General features: G+C 40.9%; 1 protein-coding gene across 1 annotated transcript in view; it reads right to left on the bottom strand.

Moving 5' to 3' along the window:
* Positions 1–26,110, bottom strand: part of SH3BGRL2 (SH3 domain binding glutamate rich protein like 2) — a gene marked incomplete at its 5' end in the record, with an annotated part of 44,003 nt that overhangs the window by 5,107 nt on the left and 12,786 nt on the right. The window contains 2 exons of the mRNA XM_021392011.1: positions 694–774; positions 19,109–19,294. Coding sequence (XP_021247686.1) covers positions 694–774; positions 19,109–19,294 — 267 coding nt within the window. The remainder of the gene's footprint in view (positions 1–693; positions 775–19,108; positions 19,295–26,110) is intronic.

A 26,110-nucleotide genomic window follows, 5' to 3' on the forward strand; every position in this document is an offset into this window, starting at 1 on the left:
GTAACTCTGTACATACCCAAGAGCTACCATCCAGCCTGAAGCAGCATTTTACAGCAGCAAAGGGAAGAAAATCCTCTCCTACGTTTCTAATTTAATGTCCAAATGGGCACTTTATAGCCGTTTGAAGTGTGTGCATGGTCATTCAGGCATCCAGGTGGCAAAAAAATCTCATATATTATACTGTCCTCAACAGAAATATGTTTACTAGATTTGTATTCTGTTTTGCAAATTTGTATTCTTTAAATTTTAATTATGATCCAAAACATTTCTACAACTCCTGGCGGCTCCATTGTGTCAGCATTTAATAAAATAATAATGCATTATGAATGAATGCTGTCCTGGTTGGGCCATGTAGCCAGGCTGGCCCAGCACAACGATAAGCTCCAGACATTCCAGTGATCAAGACTATCTCTGTCCAGTTAAAAAAGCCAGTTGCTTTCAATTTACATTGATAATGTGAAGCAAAATATACTTTTCAAACTTCATTTATGTGTAGACTCAAATTACCTCACATGTGTATGCTTATTTTTTATTTTAAGTGTTTTGCTTCTCATTGTGACTGTTTCAGTTACCTCATTAGCAGGAATAGCCACCATGATAGCTGTGCTCTAGACGCAAAGTTCATTGAGTCTAAGGAAAGTTCTGTCTCAATATTTCAAGAATCCCATGAAAAGTCTGCCATATTACACTGACCTTTGATGCCAAACTAGGTTTCAGTCCAAGAAAGGAGAAGACGGTGTTGCTCTCTTTTGATTCAAAAAAGCCTTCATAATCCTAGAGGGGGAAAAAAAAAAAAAAAGATGAATCTGTATTCATGTTTTCCTTCTTGATCTGCCCACACTATGTATTAAAGTAAAGGGTGATATGTAATAAAGCTCAGGAAAATACTGATACTTACCCATTTTCTCCTATGCAAACTTACTCTCAAAGGTAACGTCATCACCAACTCCAAGGGAAATGAAAAATGCATAGATTCTCTAACTGAAACACCTTTCACTAATTTATGTGGTAGAAAAATATAAGCATGGATTTGCATGAACAGGAAATCTATTGCGGATATATTTTAAAAGTAGTTAGGTGCCTAACAGTGCAAAAAAGCTTCTGATGAGGTTTCCAACTTGCATTTCAGCAAACAAAATACTAACATGGAAACCTCCAAGGAGAGGCAACTGACCACCTCAGTTCTTCTGTGGTGGAAGAGACTTCACCCAGTCTCATCTTCTGATGTCAGCAATCATATCTCAGATTTAGACATCCCACATGGTTATAAATGAAATGTTACCATAAAGAATTTTGTTTTATAGAAAAGTTAAAAAAAAACCAAGTTTCGTTATCATAACTACGTTCCTCCTAGATTTTAGCTGCTTAAAATCAGGTTCTGATCTCTAAGTGTTACTACTGCTTTTACTGTTAACATTTATTGCATCGGACAACTGCTACTCTTCTATCACCAGATAAGCTGACAGATTTCAGTTTTGAAGGGAAACAGTGAAGAACAGAGCACGGTTTAGTGAACTGATTTGCCAAATAGCAAGAAGCCAGAAAGTTTCAGGTTCTCTTAGTAATTTAGTAAAAATTCCCTCTATGGCCACTGTCAAACACTAAAAGTACCCAGTTCAGATTCCTCTCCTCCTCCACATGACTGTAAAGTGGAAATATTAATCCCTACTTAACTACTTCTGACATGCAAAATACTCTGTAAATGCCAGGAAATTTCAGGTATGAGCTCATCATTACATAGCAATTATCTCTAAATATCTGAAATCTGTAGTTACACTTAACATAAAAGCATTCAGTAAGATAAATCCCTTTAAATATCAACTGTGCACATATACACTTTCAATACAGACTAGTAACAGGCAGTCTCTGGATCTCCACATACTTGCCACCTGCGTAATAGTGGTTTGCAGTGCTCCTGACCTCAAACATTAGCACCTCTTTTGCTCTTATCCTCTGATCTTGTTAGTTTTTCAGACTGATTTCTCACTGTAACAGTTACAGGTGCTTTCCCCGAAATTCAGCCTCAATTTTTGCCTCGTAATATCTGCTTTGCCTGCTTGTTTCCTCCCACTTCTGCCTTCTCTTGAACCTGTAACCTCACAAGCCACCTGCAATCACAGGGGACCATGTAAGATAAGCTAAAGAAGCTCTAGTTGAGAGTAGAATCATTCTTTGACCTGGCTGCATAATGGGATATGTAAGGTTAGGAACCTTCTATCTTCCAATCAAAGTTTACTGAAGTCTAGCCAGCAGTCTCTTGTGTTTACATTTTTGCTTCTCAGCTCCTAAGTAGGAAGCAAAAAAAATGTTTCTCCGAGGGTGATACATAATTTCCAATGAATGCCACCTACTCACTCAGCCCTATGAGAAGAACTAAGTTTATTTGCTTTCACTGCCAGGGGAATTTAATGCCTCAAGGAATAAAGCCACTCTGGAGCATAGGAAGGTACAATCTCCTGCACTGATCAGCATCACAGATTGGAAAACAGACTTTGCAGACAAATGCTGCTTATCATTATGAGTGCAGAACTATTACCATTACATTTTGAAATACTAACATATGAAAATATTAGCGACAGTTATAAGTTCCGTCTTCGTTACTTTTAGGTATGGTCTGTTCTACCTAACTTTGACATTAAACATACAATTAAACAGAGGATATAGACACACTTCCATCAATGAAAAATCATTGAGGGTGATGAGCTGATAGCAATTTCTGATTTAACATACATCTAAAATTAATAGGCACAAAGTAAATCCAGATAAAGTTGACAGATCTCACAACTAGGCCATGGCATGAGCTGAAACATTACCGAAAGCAACCCCAACAATACCATGAAAAGAGAATATTGTAATCATTAAACAACTGGATGAGTAATAAGCAATACGGAAGCTCTGCCAAAAGATGATTGGTTAAGTCCTTGATCTCTAAGAATAAAACCAGAAAATTGCACGAATGCTGTTAAACTGGAAGAAGATCTAGCCTGGCTCTGCTAAAGCAGGTGAAAAGTTATGAGGAACGTGAGCTATGTAAACAAGCACATGTGAAGATAGCATCTGATCTGAGAAGTAGCATTTATTTTCACCCCAGGTTTTATCCTCAGGTGTGTTGCACTGTCTCTGGAGCTGAAGGTAGGGGAGCAGTGGATAAGCACAACCCACAGTGAGTAAAATAAGGGCACCCTTTTGGCATTCGGGCAGGTTTAAATTGGCTTAGGCTTAGTACTCTTTACAAACCTGCAGACTATACACAGCCAACCTGCAGGCAAGCAGCTATTGCAAGCATTTCTGCAGCTGCACGGCTGAAGGCAAACAACATTTTCACTGCCCACCAGGAATTCCCTTTCCTTTCAAGAACACAAAGAGTTTTCATGAGCCCCCAGTGACCTGTTTGCCTCAGCTGTGTCCAAGAGAAGACTCTGCTCAGTTGAGTCATCATCTTGCATCACTGCATTCAAGTTCTGTTTTTTCCCTAATCCTGATGTTTCAATTAGCTTTAAATCCATCATCACTCTAAGACCATGTTCTTTTCACGCTTCATACGAAATGTGAAAAAAACCAGGGTGTGGAAATAGTCACAGCCTGAAAATAGCATCATAAGGATTAGAGCTGCATTCCTTGCTCTGACAGTGACTTTGTGACTGGCTCACGCACTAGTATCTATGAACATTAACTTCCAGAAACCAACCATCAAAAGCTTTCTGCAAGTGCTAGTTATCAATTTTTATTTCTAGAAGAACCCATAAGTTTTTCCCACATTTCTGCTGACTGTCAAATCTGAATTCACTCGCTGAAAAGACCCTGAAGGTTGACCAACAAGCTGAACAAAGAGTATGATTGAAAGAACACAAAATTCATTTTTACAATATATATATATTTATAATTTATCTTAAAATGAGCAGAACATTGAACAACCAAAAGATGATCAGCTAGAAGAATTTTCTCCCATATTTTGAAATATCTGCATTGCAAAGCTTACCATAATGCTATTGACACTTTCATGGTTTACTGAGGGTTAGGAAGAAAAAGCACCATACTTTCAAATAAAGCAGCAGTAAAATTTCAAATAGAGGTTTTCTTATCAATCTCCGCAATGAAAACATACGACCTCAAAATACTTTGAAAAAAAATGTTATAAAAATGCATAATAGCTCTATAAAATTTAACAGAAATCACTTTGGTAAGGTAGTTTCTTAGGAGATTTTTGAGAAACGGAATCTCAAGTACTACAATAACAAGGACTCATCAGTTTTGCTTTACTCCTGTGTGTGGCAGGAGTTCAAAGTGAGCAACTCTGGCTGTCAACGGTTTACAGGCGTTAGGCCCGATTCCGTGACAAAGGGGACGGGGGACACAAGGGCCCACCCAGGGAGATGGCCCTGAGAGCAAAGAACAGCGGCAACAATCTGAGGAGAAACAAACTAATTTACTAAATAAAATATCGGAATGCAAAACAACACACTATAATACAATATAATTACAATTTAAGCTGATAAATCCAACACAGAGAGAGAGAATGTCCCAAAGTCAAGGTAGGCCTTACTCTACGACCGACGATAAGACGGCTGGAGAGCGAGGTGCTGCCAAGACGAGAGACGGCGGAAAAAGGGACGAGGTCTCGTGATCTGCAAGTTTTTATACTGTGAGCTTCTATCTTTTCCCTCCGGCTGGAAAATGGTAACAAAGGAGCAAAGTACCGTGGGGACTGTAGTAGTCCTTCTCTTCTGAGAACTAGGTATGTCCACTACATGATGTTATGATGTGGAATACCAATAACTGAAAATCACAAAACCATGACACTGGCTTTCCTGGTAATATATGAAAGATAACATGTTCCAAACACATCCCACCTTTCACCTGACCTTTATAAGGAGAAGGTCTGTGGATATTTGGGCCACATAGAAAGACAGTGACTGAGGCTGAGAAAGGAAAATGGTGCAAAGGTGAGGCAGAAGCCCAACACACTTGTAAGCTAAGGGGTTCCCCTTGAAAGAACTCCATGGGACACATTGCCTCCTACAGATGAAGGAATTCACCATCTGCTGTTTTTGGCAAGGCAGTGGCTCTCTGCTCTGCACTGGGCTCCACTGTCAGTATCAAGTCACTACCACGTCCTCGCCACCAAGCCCACAGGCACAGTGGCTTTGCTGGGGTCAGCAGAGCAGTGCTGTCTTGCCCCTGGTACAAGGAAGTAGCTGCCAGCCACGCCCCGGGGACACTTAGAAATCAGCTAGTAATCTAAAAAATGCACAGGTGTGGCAAACTGGCCCCCACTGCCCCACTGCAAAAGACAACTATGTGCACAGACAGAAATGTGGCTATATTACTTATTATGATCCTTGGTGCTTCCCAGAGCTGCTAATTACACTTATATTAACACATAAAACCACGGCAAATTTAGTAGCTAATAAAACAAAGGGGACATGAATCATCAGTGACATAGAGATGCTCAGTCCCCCTGGAAAAGTTGAAAAGACACAAAAATATCAGTGACAAATCATGAAGATGAGGGTATGAAAGGTTACAGAGAACGAGGAATGCCAGACAGGATAAAAAATAGATTTCAGGATGGTTTGAGGGAACAGAGAAGCAATGGGACAACAAACAAGATCGGTAAAAGGATATTTTCAAGGCAGAAAATGTTTCTTAGCAGGATATCAGCCATATGACTGCTTCAGACTTAGCTTCTCACCTGTATAGGCCTTGGTAGCTTGATCACCAAGTAGTCTGACCAAGATACAGCCCCTCTGTTTTACCACCAGAGCAGTTACAGCAGTAAAGATGCTGGAAGAGCTACTGGAGAACGGATTAGCTGACCTAATGAGCTCTCGCTTTGTTGAAAATAAACAAAGCTAACAACATTTAAGTTTCAGCTGCTCACCTTCAGAGCAATGCAAGATCTTGCTGGCCTTTCATGACAGTAGCATACAGTTCATCTTTGCTTTCCCTGCTCCTGTCGAGGGATTCCAAAGCAGGACAGAGGCAGACTGTGGCTGAAAAGGTTTTCAGAGGCAAAGTTGCCCTGGAAGGAAGGCATGGAAAGTTGCCATGGAAGGAAGACTGTGAAGCTCATCTTGGTAGCAGGACAGTTGGTACTAGATGCAGAGTTCAGTGTACTCACAAGGTCATTGAGAAAACACGCTAAGCATGCTAAATACGTACATGGCTTTACTGAAATTCATGGAAGAGGAATGCAGTAAGAATTACTAAATATATTAAAGTGATATATTTGTTTCAGAAAAATAGCTAGAGACAAGGAGAGTACTCAACAGAAGTATTTTATATATTTGACTTCTTCACAGTCTTTCCTAGGCACATGCAACTACCAGGACAGATCCAGGCTGGATGGACCTTCAGTCCCACACAATTATAGTCACTGATATTATCTTAGGCTGTACGTTACAAAAATTTTTCTAACAATCAGCAAAGTCAAGAGTTACCGTTCATTTTGTTTTCTGGTAAAAGAAAAATAAATAGCAAGTCTAACATTTACATAGCTTTGCTTTCAAAATATGAGTTCTTGCAGTTCATCTGAAACTAAAAGATGCCATGGTTGCTTTGCATCTATTTAAAGCCAGAATAGTCAAAGGTCAGAAACCTCTATTAACATCCAGGCTGGATGTGGCTCTGCGAAGCCTGGTTTAGTGGCTGGCAACACTGCACTCAGCACAGGAGTTGAAACTAGATGATCTTTGAGGTTCTTTTCAACACAGGCCATTCTGTGATTCTATGAACATCTAGAGCATGCAGAAATCCCAACAGCTATCCACTGCCCAAATGCTACCATGAAGCACGAGCTGCTTAGTCTTTGACATGGTGGACAGGAATTCTGGTAATTGGGATTTGATGCCTTATTACGACACAAATGCCTTACAACATCCTGGTATTTGTGTGGGTTTTGTGCCAACTTATCCTGGTAGGAAAGCTGCAGGCCCTTGGGAATTCTCTGCTCTTTAGAAGTTCCATTTCCAGGGTAGTTCTTCTTCGCTCAGTAGCAACCACCAAGTTGCTCACAAAGCTCAAACTGGCTACAGGGGCAGCTGCATCTTGACTATGATGCAGACTCCTTATGTGTGCTGTATTCCTATTGCTAGGAGACCAGATCATTGCAGTGATGTGACACAGATTACAGATTACAGACACTGCCATAAATAATGTGGATTACCATTTGCTAAGCAGGCAAACTGAGACTTGTTTAAAATAACACTGTCATTGCTGCTAGAAACTATTTGCTGCACATCCAAGTAAAAATTGACAGTACTGTAGATCAACATAAATAATTGTCCTTCAAGGATAATAACAAAAGAGTGATGGCATTGGGCCAAAGTAAAACATTAACACAAAGCAGATTTCATCTACCAGTCAGCAATTATACAGATATCTTCTATATGTTAATGCAACTGAGAATAGAGAACATTTTACCTACTGTAGTTTCAAAGACATTGAATAAAATTCCTCTCAGCAAGTTTTTTAAAAGAGCAAGTTGGGTTTGTTCGCATTTGCTTTTAACTTGCAAGAAGAGAAAGAAGGAATTTGTTAAACATTTCAGACAGATTCTTATTGTTTATCAGGTGTTCACCACACAAAGAAGTAGAAAAACAAGTAACTTTTCCAAATGTAGCCTGCACTGCTTTTTGATGCAGATTTTTTTTTATGTAATCGTCATTGGACAGCATTTTAAAAAGACCTCCATTGCCATACTTTTTGAATTTGTTTCTCTTTAGCAATCATCTTTTATATATGATTACGACTTCTCTATTCTTATAAAAAGGGCAAGGTACTCTTAAAAGAAATAATGGGCAATTCATAATTTAAATGCATTGAATGAGCACTCTGCTACTGACCAAGTGAAAACTGTATGCCATTGAGAACAAGCTGTTAGCATCCTTCCTGAAAAGGGCAGCTCAGTTCTCTGGGACAGATGACATTCATTCACTGATCTGATTAGGATTACAATGGAAAGCCTTACTCAGCACAGCTCTCCTTGGAGAGTGAGCATATGTGCACATGTATTTTCAGTATTATATAAATACATAAAAATGAGAAAATCTTGTCTGCACAGTATGGGACAGTCTAAACATTAGCTAAACTTCTGATAAGATCTCCGGACAGGATTTTTAAAGAGCGTATATAATTGATTCTACAAAGCAATTTGTTATTCCTCTCCTGTGGGCAAAATGTTTATTTCGGTAATCTCTCCAGTTGTAGGCTTCCAAAAACAAAGGCTTTTATAAAAAGGAGGCCCATGTCAGCTACAGCTCTATTATTTGGACAGTTACATGCCAAAATCAGGCTGTTGTTATGTTTTCTATTCATTCAACTACCATGAAAAGATTCACAGTCATCAAATATCCAAGAGTGGACATCCCTCACCTCTGCACAGGGAGTCCAAGTGCAGAAGAGCTTCTCAAAATTAAGATATCTAAGTGGCACAATGCAAACCTGGGCAGGAAAATATTTGAGTGTACATCCAAGGACTGTGGATGACAACAGGTACCTCACTTTTGTGCACCTTCTGGCTCATTTTACAGATCATCCAGCACCTTTACAGATAATCTTGAGTGAGATCACACAGCATGTGCGGGACAGCTGGGGGATCAGGCCTGGCCAGCACGGCATCATGAAAGGCAGGTCCTGCTTCACCAACCTGATCTCCTTCTGTGATCAAGTGACCCAACTGGTGGATGACGGAAAGGCTGTTAACGTAGTCTACCTAGACTTTAGCAAAGCCTTTGACTTTATCACCCACAGTATTTTCCTGGAGAAGTGAAGGAACACTCTTTGCTGGGTAAAGAACAGGCTGGAGGGCCAGCCCCAGAGAACGGTGATGAGCAGAGTTAAATCCAGCCGGCAACTGGTCATGAGAGGTGTTCTCCTGGGGTCAGTACTGGGGCCCATCCTATTTAATGTCTTTATTGATGATCTGGATGAGTGGATTGAGTGCACCCTCAGTAAATTTGCAGACGACACCAAGTTGGCAGGAAGTGTCAATCTGCCTGGGAGTAGGAAAGCCCTATGGAGGGATCTAGACAGGCTGTTTTGCTGGGCTGAAGCCAATGGGATGAAGTTCAACAAGATCTAGTGCTGGGTCCTGCACTTGCACCACAACAACTGCAGGCAATGGAGTAAAAATGGCTGGAAGACTGGGAAGAGAAAAAGGACCTGGGGGTGCTGATTGACTCTTGGCTGAACGTGAATCAGCAGTGTGCCCAGGTGGCCAAGAAGGTCAATGGTCTCCTGGCTTGTATCAGAAATAGTGTTGCCAGCAGAAGCAGGGAGGTGAGCATCCTGTACTCAGCTCTGGTGAAGCAGCACCTTGTTTTGGGCCCCTTAGTACAAGAAAGACACCAAGGCCCTGGAGTGTGTCCAGTGAAGCGTAACAAAGCTGGTGTGGGGACTGGAGCACAAGTCTTACGAGGAGTGGCTGAGGGAACTGGGATTGTACAGTCTGGAGAAAAGGAGGCTCAAGGGAGACCTAATTGCCCTCAACAACTACCTGAAGGGAGGTTGTGGTGAGCTGGGGGTCAGCCCGTTCTCCCACATAAACTAGTGATAGGACTAGAAGGAACAGCCTCAAGTTGCACCAGGGAAGGTTCGGGTTGGAGATTAGGAAAAACTTATCTGAAAGTGTGGTCAGGTACTGGAACAGGCAGCCCAGGAAAGTGATTGAGTCACCATCCCTGGAGGTGTTCAAGAAACATGTTGATTGGTACTAAGGAACATGGTTTAGAGGGAAGTATTGGTGGTAGGCGGACAGTTGGACTAAATGATCTTAGAGGTCTTTTCCAACCTTAATGATTCTATGATTCATCGTGTTGTTAAGTTGTTTGGACAATATGAATATTATCAAATCTGACAATGACAGGAGTTTTAAAGGAGGGAGGGACTAAAACACCAGGGAGTGAACTGTGGTAGTCGTCCTCTTACAAGAAACCACAGCTGAAAGATACAAATCAACAATCCTACAGAGAAGCTCTGCATGCACATATTTCAAGTTGGACATGCTTTAAGGCAGCTGTAACTTTACAATGGATGTGACTACTACATTAGTTGCTTTTTGTCTTAGGACATTTTATTTGTACTGAGACCAGGTGACATCTCAGAGCACTGAAAGAAAAATAATGGATTCCCCTCTTCCATTTGTTTCTTCTGTGAATTAGATTCTGTCAGAAAAATCTTTCTGCCTTTTCCTTGTTTTCTGTGGTCTCTTCACAGAAGAACAGAAATGTTAAGGTATTAAAGAAAGAAGAAAACCACACAAATTGTAACAGTACTGCAATGAATTAACATAGTGTTTACTCATAAATAGACTATAACTGCTGCATTTTCAAAGTGTTTTTTAGAATTTAATTAGATTAGCATGATTACAAGAGGTACAATGGTGTAATGAATTACATGTTTTATTCTTCTTGTTCTCTCACCACAGCCATGACCTTCTGTAGGTATTGCTCCAGTACACTGCTACATCCATATCCCGCACTATTCTATGTACTCTCAAAGTATTACTGCCACTTAATGAGCTTTCTCATCCTTTCCTCAGCATATTTTAGTAGCCAAGGTCTTTTACAAAAGTAAATAGCCAAAGTCATCTTGACCCACTCAAGAATAAACCCTTTTTCTCCAAGAAAGCACGGCACACTATGAAGCTTTAGTTTCATGAAAAGAAAAACTAGGATCCCAAACAAAACTGCTAGTGACACATGTCTGCAGAACATCAATGTAATTTAAAAAAAAGAATGCAATACATTTAAATATAATAAAGTAAAAGTTCTAATTTTACCCTGGTCATCTTTAATTCCTTTAAACTACATAAACACTCTATATTACTGCACTTAAGAAATGGTATCTGAAAATAGACTAAAGTATCTCCAAAGATGTATCCAATCTTTGACGGCTATTACTTTTAAATGGTGGGATAATTTACAGGAACGTACCTGCTACTTTACCTTGAAACAGCTATATGTAAAGTTTAGAGAGCAAAAAGTTCAGGTGAAAACTGCAGACATTTACTCTCTCCACTACAGTAAAGAAAATTTCGGCATCATTTATCATTAATCTAAATAGACATTATATGATCTCTGAGCAGTTAACTCGAACTTTTATCTAGTGAGATTATCCCTCTTCTGAAGGCTAAACTGGACAAGCAAGTTGCTGAGTTGGATAAGATCTGTGCAAGGGTGCAAGAAACCATATGTAGCCTTGCTGGATACCACATTCACCTCACAACTGCCTGGGCTCCTGAACTAAAGACCCTACAGCAGTCATGCTAGAAGGCATTATGTCACTTTGCTTGAGGATCCAAAGAGACAGCATTCAAGCTCTGCATAACAAACTCCACAATGGCAGGCCAGGGCAGAAACTCTGGAATGATCTCTAGCCAGTTTTCTTGAACCACCATTTTTCTTCTTATCAGAGAGTGGTTACCGGTTTGTCATTTTACACACATAGAAAAGAAGAAATGTGTACTCATTTTTTCAGCATCTTTAAAAAAGAAAGACAGAAATTTAACAGTGCAGAGAAATCACTGCAACAGTATTTGCCTGTGCACTGAATAGTTTCTCAAGAACACTGTCCCCCTTTCAGCAGCCTATTTTATTTCTTTCTTGTCTACAGGCCTTCACTGCTTTGATGGAGTTGATAGTCACATATTACATTTCAGGGAAGGACAATAAATATCAAATATCTCTGTCTCTACTGCTGTGCCCACTAGAGAGCCTATCAGTGCTTACCCTAACACTATAAACCATCTGAGCAGCTTCCAAGAGAAAAAAAAAATGGAGAGAGAGAAAGAAGAGTCAGTCAGCTATGTAAATATTTTCCCTTCAACTCTAACTCCCACCTGGAAACAGATTTCCTTTTAATTTTAGTTAGCCTAAATTTCAGACAATATCACAGCCGTGGCAGATTTTCTATATAGAAAACTATCACTGTTTCAGAGTGCTAACTTGAACCTTAAGAAGGTTACAATCAGAGCGCAGCTTCACTGGGAAAGGGGAGATTTCTGATCTCTGGAACAGATGTAGGCTTCACTTCTAGCCTAAGAAGGCTGCAAATTCAATTGTGGAGATATCAGAGAACAGAAGAGGGAGGCGTGAGACACAAGACTAAATTCAGACACTGCTTTTTCAGTATTTCTAGCTTGCAGCATTAAGAACTCTCCACACCCAATGTTCTGGCTACTGATGATCCTGGTTGGATTTGTGTAGCTGTGGCTCCTCGCCAGCCAAGTGAAGAAGCTGAAGTTCTGCTCAGGGTCTACAAATTCCACTCCAGAAGCCACAAGCCCCAAATTAAGGCATTTCAGTTCTTGACATCATATTATATTCCCCCTGGGAATTTGGCCCAAATGTACCAGTTTGCAAGGACCTCTCCATTTGTCTGGACTTTCCTGGGTCTGTGCGAGAAAGATAACACTAAGCAGGGTAATTATTTATTCATTCATTTTTTAAATAGTGTCTTTAACCTGCAGGATACTGTATAATTAGTGCCACGGTCCATGCTATCATTGGTTCTTTAGAAAAGAATCTGAATATCTCAGAAGCAAATTTACTGATCTGACTGTTAGAGAAATACACAATGAGAGGTAAAGCATTTAGAATTTTTCTTTAACTTTGAAAGCAAAGGATTTAGTTAGGAAAACTTAGAAAATTAACTACAGTCTTTAACTTCTCATTTTCTTTGGGTCTGGCCTTGATAACATACCAGTATTCTGGCTATTGTCCAGCAGTGCTTGCACAGCATTAAGATCTTTGTTTCTAACTCTGCTCTCCCCTGCAACCTGCAGTGAAGCTGGGAAGAGACTTAGCTGAGACAACTGCCCAAGCTGGCCATAGGGATATACCATACCATATAATTACATGCTCAACAATAAATACCAGGGAGTGTTGTCTTCTAAGTTAGCCATTGCTTAGAGACTTGCTGGAGATTGGTCTGATTTTGGGGTGTGGTGAGTGACCGCGTTTACACCATCTTGTGTTTTTTCACCTTTCCTTCCCTTACTAAACCATCTCCCCTGACCTACAATTTCTTCTCACTTTTGCTCTTCCTGTTCTCTCCTCTGATCTGCTTGGAGTGTGAGATGAGCAAGCAGCTGTGTGGTTGCTTGGTATTGACAGGGGCCAACACATAGCAGTCTGCTTTGGCTCCTGAACAGGGACTTGAGATGGTTCAAGACAGCAACAGTCTTGATAATAGCGTGCTAGAATAACCTTAAACCTTTTTACCTAGCTGTTACTTGGAAGGCTCTTTCTTGCTGCTTCTGGTCACAATGCTGACTTGTCTGTTGTCAGCGTTGTTTGTTCCCTCACTCCCTCCATTGCTTTCTCCCTTTCTTTCTGTACATCAAATGTGAAGGGTTGTTAATAGCTGCTTTCAGCTTTTGCTGTTATCATTTAATTTTGCTTTGCCTGGGAAAGTTATGACAAAAGCACTGGCCTTAAGCCTAATCTAGTATGTGGTCCCTGCACTGCTGCCATCCCAGTACTCTGGGAACCATCTTGTAGAGACAATTAGCAAATAGTTCTTTCTCCTCTAATCCAGGAGCCACTTTGTGACAGAAGGAAGAATGAAATCTTCTGCTTCTCCAGGGCAGATGCTTCCACTCATGTCACAACGGCCCTCCAGTTTCTTGAACATCCCTAAGTAACCAGATTGCTAAGTACTGCTGCATGCACTGAAGCTGATTATGACTTCACATAAAATTAAGCAGCCAGTTTGAAATGCTGCCCAGGGATATAGTCTAAGAAAATCAATTCCTGGGTGGCAAGGTGTGCAAGCCTTGTAAAGGACTGGGTAAGTGCACCAGTGACCAAACCTGAACTAGTTTTAGTGCCCAACAATCCAACCCAACCCCTCTCCTGAATGACCACTGTAACAGATGGATTCCAAGTCATGGAAAAATGAACGGAATGGACATCTGATGGGGATGGCCCACAGACTAAGTGAATGATACTTATGTATACATCAGATGACTAGAGAGGGGGAGAGTGATGAAGATGTATTGGATATGGGGGACAAATAGTACAGAATAAGGAACAGAGATTTTACTGGGTCTGGCTGGCATAGAGTTCATTGTCTTCATCCTACAGTGCTTTGTTTTGGGTCTGTGACTGAAATAGCCTTGAGAATACATGAGTGTTTTGTTATTGCTCCACAGTGTTTGCACAGCAGCAAAGCCTTCTCCATTTCTCATTGTGCTCCCTTCTTACCTCCCACAACGAGTAGGCTGGGGGTGGGCAACTGGCTGGGAGCAGACACAGCTAGGACAGCTGATCCAGATAGATACTGAATGCCATACAACACTGTGCTCAGCAATAAAACTGGGGAGGGAGTGCTCTTCTTTCAAGGTAGCTATTGCTTTTAGACTAGGTTGGCATTGGTTCACTTTTCAAGGTTGTGAGTGATCACCTTTGCACCACTTGTTTTTTGCTCCAACCTCTCCCCTTTCCTTCACCTATTAAACTGTCTCTATCTCAACCCATGAGTTCTTTTACTCTTGTTCCTCCAATTCCACACTCACTTGCCCTGAGAAGGAAGCTGACAGGGCGGGGGGGTGAGGAGAAGGAAAGGGAGGTGAGTGAGGAAGAATCTGTGTGGGTTCTTAGCTGGTGGTGGGGGGAGGGGGTCAGTGTTCTGCCCTCCATTATCGTACACAAGGACTCTGGTAAAATTATTTTGACAAACGGTAGAAAAGGATGTTTAATGTAAAATTATAATGTCAATCTACACCCTAGCAACAGAGAGAAAAAGAATCGTGCTATCAAAAAGCCGCACAGTACCTTCTGGAGAAAAAAATGTTTAGTTTTATAGTCTTCCCAACACATCTCAATTTTACTTTTCCATATGCAAAGTGCATCAGGAGTGTGCACTCGAGCACTGACATTTCCTAACACTTTCATGGTAGTAGCTAGAGCAAGGTCACTGTAGTCATCTCAGATTTACACCACTGTAAATTAAATGAGGCTCATGTGTACAGTGTCTGAAATATAGACTTCTTTTCTCACAGACATACAATGTTACAGCAATGTCACTAAGATGAAACAACAGTCTGTAGAGTCACAAAAATACACAAATTCTCATAGTGTCATTGCTATGACATAACACTGGATTATCAGTAACATGATTTGTGTTATTGTGTGCTCACAGCTCTTATCTAGCTTGCTCACAGGAAATAAAAAATGATTCTCACAGAAAAAAATCCTATTTCAATTTCCCATTAATAAAGCTTTTTACTGAAAAACTGGAGAGTGGATATCAGAAGATTAAGAAAAAGATAGATTAATGATCATATCTGCAATTACATCAGCTCAGAGAAATGTCACTGTCTCACTTACACTTCAAAACATGGAATTTGTCTGTTAGTGCCCAAATGATCCCTCCCCCTGTATTGTGTGTTTGTTTGGGGGGGGAAAGGGGGAAGAGTCACCTTTTCAAACTTTTTTTCCCTCTATACCAGCTATCCCATAATCAAATGACCAACACCAAAACTTTGGGGATACTAACCGAAAACACTGAAGGTAAACTTCAGTTACATTCTGAAAAGTGCTTATTTCAAATAGTAATGACCTTTCACAGAAAAAAAAAAAAAACCTGTATGGCCATGAACATGACATGTACTCAAGGCTCCTACACCATATTCTCATGAATCTCTCTTGAAACTGTGAACAAAAATATGTTTTGCTTTTCCTTGTCTAGCACTCATATTTTTATGAGCAAACTATCTGACCAGTAGGTATTCTAAGTCTGCATTGTCAGTAATAACGTGCAAGTCAGAATGAGTACATGGGTAACTCCTGGTAGCATGTTGAGACTGTAGAACTGGCAGGGAAAGAAACAGACAGTGTTTGTTAATAGAGCATATTGGATTAGAAACTGTCTGGACACAAATCAGGAACGATAAGCTTCAATTTAACAGAATTAACAGAAATTTTTGTGGTTATTTTTTAGTTTGGTTTTTAAGTTATATAATAGCATTTGGTTGCTGTTGTTTTGCATTGTGTAAGGATTAATCAATGAAAATCCTCACTGTGGAATTCAAAAAGGAGACAAGATGTGCAATACCTGCTGGTTTCATCTAACTTCTATGATATTCTAACCTCCTTTCTAGCACTGATCTCCTTTCACTCCTGCCTAGTGTTCTGCCTCCCCTCTATTACCTGAGAACTTCATTAACTAATCGTAGAATCATAGAATTGCTCAGGTTGGAAAAGATCTTCAAGATCATCAAGTCCAACCGCAACCTAACTGTACTACCCTAACTCTAACAACCCACCACTAAATCATGTCCCCAGGCACCACATCCAGATGATTTTTGCACACATTCAGGGATGGTGACTCCACCACCTCCCTGAGGAGCCTGTTCAGTGCTTAGCAATCCTTTCTGTAAAGAAGTTTTTCCTGATATCCAACCTAAACCTCCCCTGGAGCAACTTGAGGCCATTTCTTCTTGTTCTGTCCCCACTGAGAAGAGACCAGCCCCGCTCTCACTGCAATCACCTTTCAGATATTTGAAGAGAGCAATGAGGTCTCCCCTCAGTCTCCTCTTCCCCAGACTAAGCAGCGCTAGTTCCTTTAGTCGCTCCTCGTAGGGCATATTCTCCAAGCCCTTTACCAGCCTTGTTGCCCTTATTTGGACATGCTCCAGCACCTCAGTGTCCTTTCTGTATTGAGGCACCCAAAACTGAACACAGTACTCGAGGTGGGGCCTCACCAGTGTTGAGTACAGGGACAGGATTACTTCCCTAGTCCTGCTCACCACATCATTCCTGATACAAGCCAGAACGCCACTGGCCATACCAGCAGGATAAGTGCTGAACACTGGAGATCCAGCACATACTTTTTCCTTCATCCTAGAAAATACATTGGTTTTTTTTCAAAGCATGTTTGCTCCTTGAAGGGGTTCTTGTAGCCAGTGAGGTCTAGTAATAGGATTAACTCTGCTCAACCAAAAGAGCTATCAGCTGAGCAAACAGATTAACAAGATCTTCTCACGTTGCATGACATCTTCTGCCTTGCTAATTCCAAACTGCAATTTCTAAGTTTAAAGCATACTAGTTTAAAGCATACTATAAAGAAAAACTGCAAAGAAAAACTGCAAAGATGCAGAATTGATAAGAAACAACTGCATAGAACATTGTATCACCCAAGTTCACTAAAACTATGCTGAACAATATAAATGCTGTTATCCACAAGTGAGGAGCTGCTACCCGAGTGTCAAAATCCCTTCCGTGTTCAAGATAATTTTCTATCCTAAAGTAGGAAGGTATGAGTTAAATAGCTGAGGTAGGAGGTCTTGTATTGGCTTTGTTTACATATCAGAGGAATGTTAAATATCTTGCTTCAAAAAAGCCAATTAGCTGCTAATCATATACAATTTGGGGAAAAGAAGACTGAGAGGGGATCTGATTAATGATTATAAATAGCTAAAGAGAGGTGAGAGGCAAATGGATGAGGCCAGGCTCTTCTCAGTGGTGTGTATCGATAGGAATGGCCTAAAACTTGAACATAGGAAGTTCCATACAAACATGCAGAAGAACTTATAAATGGTACGGATGATGGAGCACTGGAACAGACTGCCCAAAGAGGTTATGGAGTCTCCTTCTATGGAGATACCTAAGACACATCTAGATGCCTACCTGTGCAACCTATTGTAGGGAACCCGCTTTAGCAGATGTGTTAGACTCAATGATCTCTTGATGTCCCTTCCAAACCCTGAAATTCTGTCATTCTGTGTAATTTGTTTGCTGCAGAGGATTCTGAACCAGTTCTTATGCTCTTCCTGCATTAAGCTAGCCATCACAGTGCAGCTGACGGGTTCTCAGCAGATCTGAATGATCCATCCGCCAGCAGCAGCTTACTTGCATTAGAGTCAGATGGGTAAGTTAGAAGTAGCTTGGATGTCTCTTCATCTCGTTGTATCCACGTTTACCCCAGTCCATCTATTACAACCCAGACACAAACTTTCCTGTTTCACTCTCCTGCTGAATTCACATACAAACCTTACAAAATCGTTCTTGATGCATCTAGTGTGGCACTCCCTGTCTCCCACCAGACAGCCTAGTAAGTACCTCAAAACCTGCCTCCTGAAGTCATACAGTTGAAGAACAAAAGACTGTAGCAAGGCAGAGAGGACCCAGCCATGATCTTTTTACACATTGTTCAAAGGAGAGCCTAAGATCTGGGAAGATTCTCCCAGACTGTAAGAGTGTCTAAGACTCAGGGCTGCAGGCTAAGTAGGAAAGTAAAAGATCCATATGATGCTTAATGTATCATTCCAAGTTTACCACTTCAGCTTGCACTAGCTGATAGAGATATTATTGCAGCTCACACCATCAGAGAAATCAGTCCACCCATCAATCTGTTGTCAGATTCACAAGCTCTCAAGCTTACTAGTCTTTCAGCAGAAGTGTCAAGTTTCTTTTCTTAAGGGAAAAACAAAACAATTTCACAAATCAAGTAGCAAATAGCATTCATTTATTCCTAGAGACTCAGACTACAAAGGCTCTCTATATATTTACACTGTAACAGCAACACAGAGGGATCTTAATTATAAAGACAATATGACTCAAATATAGTCAATGTTCTCATTTGCTGTACCAAAGATTTCCTTCTGAATTTTCATGCTTGAGCTAGCTTCAAGTAGCAAAACCAGAGATCACCAGATTCTGGTGGTCTTACAAGGGAATTTTACCATCAACATGTTGTACATGAATCCAGGTACTACTGAAGAAGCTCAACAGCAAGTTCTGCCTATTTAAATAGCTAAGAGGGTATACAACATCCTTGATGTGGTCCCACACTATGTTCTTATCTCTAAATCAGAGAGATATGGATTTGAAGGTTTACTATTCAGTGGATAAAGAATTTGTTGGATGGCTGAAGCCACAGGGTTGTAGTCAGCTGCTCTATGTCCAGGTGAAGGGGCTCTGGGCAAAATGTTCTAGTGCCTGATTTAGCGGTTGGCAATCTTGCCCATGGCAGCAGGGTTGGAACTAGATAATCTTTAAGGTCCCTTCCAACTCAAGCCAATCAACGAACCTATGATTCTAACATACTAAAGTATTATGGTATACTGTTACACTGTCTGTTGACAACTGTAGCAGTTACTTACTCCACAGTACCGATCATCACTGAATATCTGTGGTGGCAATGGATTGCCTTGTGCAGGCTGTCTGTCCTCAGGAATATTTTTGTACATCCACTGTCTTTTCTCCTCTGACATTGTGATATCAACTTCTTCAAACTCTATGCGATTGGCTTCCAGAAACCTCACCACATCTTGTTGCCTCTTCTTTATCTAGATGAAAGAAAAATCAAAAACACAATACATCAGAGCAAGTCAACCATAACCCAGATACGTTTACAAACCTGAGTACATTCCTTCTCTCCTGTCCCACTTTCACATGACAGAAAGTCAAGAACTCAGGAAGACAGAGAAGAACTTTCATTTTTCAGTTTTAAGTTCATAGAAGTTAAATGCTGCTGTTTCTGTATATGTTGATAAATGTTATACTTCCTCATCCCATTTTTAGAAGGCTGTCTCTTGAGTTCCACTGTGGAATTTTCAGCCTTTACTCTCCAGATGAAGCTTTGAAACAAATAAATGAATGAACTGTGTGAGACTAAAAAGTAAAAATTAAAAGATATATTTTGTTTTCAAAACCATTAGTGGCTACATTTTGAAGCATACAGGCAGCTAGAAATGTAAGGTAAGCAACCCAACAAGTCCGAGAAGAGTCCACTCCTATAGGTGACCACTGAGACGGATACATTGGTACATGTGAAAAAAACCCCTCAGTTGCACACACCTAGGTATCTTTGAAAAATGCAGCTCCATGGTTCCCTGAACAAGGCATGCTGAATCTTTAATTAGGAGTGTCTGTCTGCATAATGCACATGTCTAAAAATAAGCATGATTTCATCTCTTGAAAATTAATTTCAGCACACAAAAAAAGCATTAGGTACATACTAAATGTATGAGGTTTATTCCATTCAAAGTAATTATCATCTTTATACAAAAGCCTAATAGAAGCAAAACGCTGGCAGTTTTTAGCTCATTGCAGCTAAGGTCAGCTCTCTCGCAGGGCTTCAAGCAGATACATCAGGTGAAGACTACCTCTGCTTCAAACAGGATTTGCTATCAAGGCCTTTGAAAAGAAAGTCTGCAGGGCTGCACTCATTTGTCTCAATCTGCTCTGCATTCTCTTCAGTTCATTTTGTATTTTTTTTGCATCCACTTAATGAAAAGATTTCCTTCAGAAGGAAGCTATATGCTGTATTTTTATAGCTATAATCAATAGCATGATTTGAAGAAAAAAATAGCACTTTAATAATTTTACAGTATTCCTGGAGTGTTGTATCCACACAGTTGCTGATTGGCATAAAGCCCAGGTGGATGAATCATGCCTGCAGGCATCATACGACCCAAATACTATTTCGAAACCGGGATTTTTAAAGTGCACGTGCTAGCTGCTCTCATCACACAGCCCATTCCATCCACCTAAATGCAGCACAAAAATACACAGCTTTTGGAGGTGATAGTGATGGTATCATTGCTCACTCAAACTAAGGTAGTAACCATCTCAACAAACCAAAAAGACAAAAGTCTTAAATGATTACTGCCTTTCTAAGTGGGCTTGTAGTTTCTTTTGTTGGTGTTTTTTCCTCCCTTTCTTACATAAGCTCTATTAGTTTTTAGGCATACTGTGAAATAATCACTCTTTCATACAGAAGCCAACTCCAAAAATTGCATGAAAGTAATGCCTTATCAACAGCAGGTAAATAAATGCATTGTCATCACTGCTGGCACCAAAACATGGCTTCTACTGCCTCCCTAAAAATTGTGATAAGGAAATCTACAGTCAATGCAGAAGCAAAGCTTCAGGAGAGGCCCAAAAAAGAAACAGATTTTTTTAATGCTGTGATTATTAAGCATTTATTTAAATAAAAATGAGACATCTGAAGCAACGCGTGGAGAGGCCATTTGTTTGCAATGAAGTACTGCTAAAACCAACTTGAATTCTGACCCTATGGCATTCACCAGCTCCACAGGTTGGGCTAGCCAGCAAATGACAGAGCAGCATCCTGGTGCACAGCAGCATGCCCTAGCCAAGTCTTTTGCACCTGCACTTCTCAGAGTGGCTGTGCACTGACTGTATAGTGGGGACAATCCCTGGCACGCTGTGACATCCAAATCACTGCCGTAAGCTGTTTGTGAGACTAAGTCAGCCTTGGGCAAAGCTCCCCATGCCCAGGCCACGTACTGCTGTATAAGTAACCATTTCATCTGCTGCTTTCCAGTACCCTGTAAAGTGAGCACAAGTTTCACTGCAGCGCAGCTTTAAGCAGTTTCCTCACATTTTACCCTTCACACCATGAGAATTCTCCCACAATCACACGTTTCCTAATCTCTCCCTTTTATTTTTATAAAACTAATTAAGATGTTGAAGGGAAATAAATTGTTGGGGGTTTTTGAGCCAGAAGCTTTGCAATTCTGCGCACGACATCTGCAGGAGTTATCAGCTGTGGATGTGCCAGCTGTATAAATTGAAACAAAGTGCCCTGAAAAATTTTAGGCAGAAAAGCAACATCATCTCCTCCCCCAAGTGATTTGATTGAAGTTTGTAAACTGAAGCAAGAGAAATACTTACATTAAAAATCCTATTAAATTGTGCCTTGTTGTTTAAGATTGATGCCCAGAGCATCTGCCACAACCAAAGCCATCTGATTGTTCTCCAAGAAAACCACGGGATCTTTGTCCTCTCATACAACTGGATCTGTGCCGCAGGCACGTGTCAGCCTCACAATCCCGCCTGTAGTTCTCATTTGCAATTACTCTGAGCTAAAAACCTCCAGCATTCAACCAAATGAAGCCCTCAGCATGCCAACATGCCCCAAAGGGTAATGTCAATTCCTCCTTCCTCACTAGTCTATACAGAAGATCTGAGCTCCTGCCCACAGCCCAGGGAAGATCAGTGCAGCCTCAGGTGACAAGCTGTTGAGGTGCATGCTTTCCTCCTCTTGGTACAACTAAGCAACTCCTTGCTTCTTCTTAGCTTTCTGGAGCTCAATGCAACTTAAAGAAACCTGAAAAAAAGTGTGCATACAATCAGAAATACTGTGATCACAAAACTAGTGATAGTTAATGGCTATTTATACACCAATTTGTGAAAGCATTTGTATTCTTACATGACAGACTGCCTTAGCACCAAAATATTTTGTGTTTAATACATCTTAACATATCAGAAGATGCTGAAAGTTAAACCATCAAAATGAACACCCCTTGTGAAGTCTCAAACTCCTCCACCCTTCATTCTGTATTCCATGAGACTCCAGACTGCATATGCAACCTATGTATCTCATCTCAAGCATGCAATTCAACATAGATTTGTTTTTTTAATTCCCTTATAGTCACGAAGTTACTATATTATCCATAAGTACAAACAGGAATGGGCTGTATCATCTCTTTTTTTAAGCAGCAACACCGATTCTGAAACAAAATCAGCATCTCTTTACATGATGTGATCCTACTCTCTCTCTAGCACTGTAGAGAAAATTCTAAGATAACAGTCTGCTATTATAATCCAATGGCTGTCTTCCGCGTTTTAAGCAGGCTGATTGTTTTCTGAACTTCTGTTTTCATGGATTTAGTCTTGCTTTTAACTTACATTTCTATTCACAAGCACAAGACAGGAAAGAAACACCCAAAGACATCTCCATTTTATTCCAGCACTGGAGACAGTTCGCTTAGATGGATTAAAAAAAAGCAATAATAGGCTATGCATTCTGATATACAGAACTGATGAAATGAGTTAATCACTAATTCAGTAGCTCAATTTACAAAGAAAACCCACCTCAACTAATGCATGCAGGCCTTCTCCCCTAGCTTTCACTTCTTCATGCTGATGTGCAGCAGGTACAGGGGACTACACCACAATCTGCTTTGCAGAAATGCCTCAAAGGCATTCTCAGGCCAGACGGGACCACTGGGATTATCCAGTCTGACCTTTAGCATCCCTGAATTAATTTCTCTTAGGAGAAGGAAGTTTCTTGCAAATTATGTTCCCTTAAGCTCCATTCCTGAACTGTTAATGACAGAGAACCTACCAGTTTTTTTTTAAACTGTCCCCAAAGTTAATTAATTGTCTTCACTTAAAAGATTGCTCTTTCCCATACAACTTAAATGAGCTCAAGTCACTGCTTCACCATCTCCCAGCTAACCTGAAGAGTGACCTCCAGTAAAAATAAAATACCTATTACTCCCTTGACAGCAGATTAACAAAATGAGGATGTTACCATTACAAACCATGTCCAACGGGCTAGAAATTCAGCAAAATTAGATGAGAGACCACAAACACGCTTTAGAAGTCTGACATTTAAAAAGTTGAAACACGTTCGTTGAGACCTGCATATCTTGAGACAGAGGTTGTCATAGAATGGCCTGGGTTGAAAAGGACCTCACAGATCATCGAGTTTCAACCCTCTGCTGAGTGAAGGGTTGCCAACCACTAGACCAGGCTGCCCAGAGCCACTGGTCTCTGCTGTTCTTTTCCTTCTCCTCAAGCCTGCTCACTCTCTCTTGATCCTTGCCCTTACCCCAGCGCTGCGACAGCCACTGCCCCCTCTGACTCAGCTGAGAATGGAACGCACTACATTGGAAAGGGGCACCTTCAGCGTGCAGCACAATGACGCAGCTAAGCAGATCTCACTGCTGGCTGTCACAGAGGTGGTGCAACATTGCTCCCTCCGGTCAAGCAGCTCCTGCAGCTTCCCCTGCACCAGCGTAATGCAGGAACCAATGGGACAAGGGAGGGAGAGGCAGTCATGCCCATACCACCATCTGCTCAGTCTGTATCAACAGCAAAACCACACCCCAAGAATAAGGCTCAGCAGAAGCTAGAGCATGACAAGCTACAGGTCTCTGAAATACAAACTGAAAAAACAGTATTTTGTAACACAAACACATGATCCAGCTCACTGCCACAGCTGAAAATACCAGATGTGGAGACTTTGCCTTTTTAAGTCACAAAAATATAACCAAAGGGATTGTGGCACTGTGAAATGCCGGTGTCACCTCACGCGCTCTGAGACTGACATGCAGACCCTTGCAGTTCCATTGCATTTGCAACATGCAGCAACTGACATTCTGCTGAATATCTCTTTCTCTGCCTGCCTGCAAAGCACAAGTGGCCCTGGCAATTTTTATTGCAGAGAGATGGCAGGGCTGTGACACAAAGATTCATACGATTAATTCATTGTTTTTGGCACAGGAAAATAGAGCCCAGCCTCATGCATGGGGAAAAAGGAGAGGAGAAACTGTGGCTTGATGGAGAAGGGTAGGAAAAAAAAAAAAAGACAGAAAGTCAGCATTCCTTTGCAATTGGGAATACTTACGTAAGCGGGTAACTGCTGTAGCAAACTGCATTGCACATATTAGAAGAGCGTCCTCAAAAGAGACCCCCCACATAGCTCAACTATTCATCTTGAAGAAAAGCTCTATCTTCATATTTCAAAACCCTAAAAATTGACCCCAGAACCTTTCAGCCTGAAAATAAATAGAGCAGTCCCTGAGCAGCAGCCACACGCAGCCTCCAGTGCCCTGGGCTACATTAGCAGCAATCAGCTACTTGCATACAGAGACATAACTAAGGACATACCATATGAAATACTTATGAAGCTGGGAGGGCAATCTGCTCAGCTTAATGTAAAATAAGTCTGCAGATCCCTGGGAGCTGCTGAAACACCGCTTTGCCAGGCAATCTGCACACTTCCACATCTGCGCAGTTTGTGGTAGGCTACCTCCAAAAGGGTCCAGCGTTTCCAAAATGCAATTACAGTTTGAGCCAGGTTTGGGTTTTAAGATTCCTCACCACAACCAGTCAGCAAAGGAAAACATCTTCTTCCATTTTTTTTTCTGTAAAATCATAGCAGACCGTAAAGTTTGCTCCATGCCCAACGCCTGCTAGCCTCATCTTTGTGTTGATAGATGAGGAACTGTGATAAAATGCATTTAAATCTATTTGTGTAGACACATTTCTACTACAAGTTGAAAAAGACATTTTCTTGGTTTGGAAGAAGCTTTTATTCTCTGTTCAAGTAACACAAGGAGTCTTCAAAATGATTGCAGGTGAGCATTTGCTCAGCGGGGTTCATTATTTCAATGAGTCTGTAATGGAGAAGCAGAGACAGACAGAGACCAAACAGAAAGGGGAAAGAAACATCAGAAATATCAACTATCAGCACAGCCATGCAGAGTACCTTTCAGCTGCATGCAACTGAGAAAGCCTTCCAAGTCACTCCCAAGTCTACTTCTTTTGATTTCTCCTGTTTGAGGAAACAAGACTTATCAGTGATGTACATGAATGAAGTAACTGATTCTATCATAATTTTCTTCTTGCAGTAGGAACTATGTGTTCCTACAGTGTTGAAAATCTATGTACACGCAAATCTGTGACAGAGCAGATGAAACTAGATGGTATGAGACCCAAATCTTGGCTTGTTACTTCCCATCAGCTGGATCTATCTTCCAGTTAATGACATGAAGCTGTATTCTATTGCATCAATGCAAAACCAAACAATAGCATTGCTTGTGGAAATCAGAAATGGCAAAAACAAAGTGAGACCTGGAGACTTCGCAACAGGAACTGAGCCAGACCTTGGAAGTCCCAATGACACTGGCGTCCTGGTGGCCAGCACAGAACAGAAGACACCATGAGTGGTTAGTGGGCATGGTGGGGATGGGCTGATGGTTGGGCTTGATGATCTTAAAGGTCTTCTCCAACTTTAATGATTCTGTGGTTCTATGAGCAGCCTGCAAGGTGTCAGGGATTCATAAAGCATGTTCTCAGCTCCATCGTCCTGCTGGAACCAACCTGCAGGACTAGAATGAATCATTTCAAAACACTAACACTTCAAACCATGGCTGGCAGCTAACTTCTTTCAATAGATAGATGGTTTTGTTCGTGATTTACCATATGTTTCAGTGATTCAAGAGTCTGGATAAAACGAAAGTGCTATTTTCATGCATTTTTCCAACAGACATCTCTCAAAGTTGCCAGAGAATAATTTAGAGCTCCTGTTTAGCATTCTACGCTAAGCTCCTCTTTGTGCTATT

The sequence above is a fragment of the Numida meleagris genome, chromosome 3 (assembly GCF_002078875.1).
Source record: "Numida meleagris isolate 19003 breed g44 Domestic line chromosome 3, NumMel1.0, whole genome shotgun sequence".
Lineage (NCBI taxonomy): Eukaryota > Metazoa > Chordata > Aves > Galliformes > Numididae > Numida > Numida meleagris.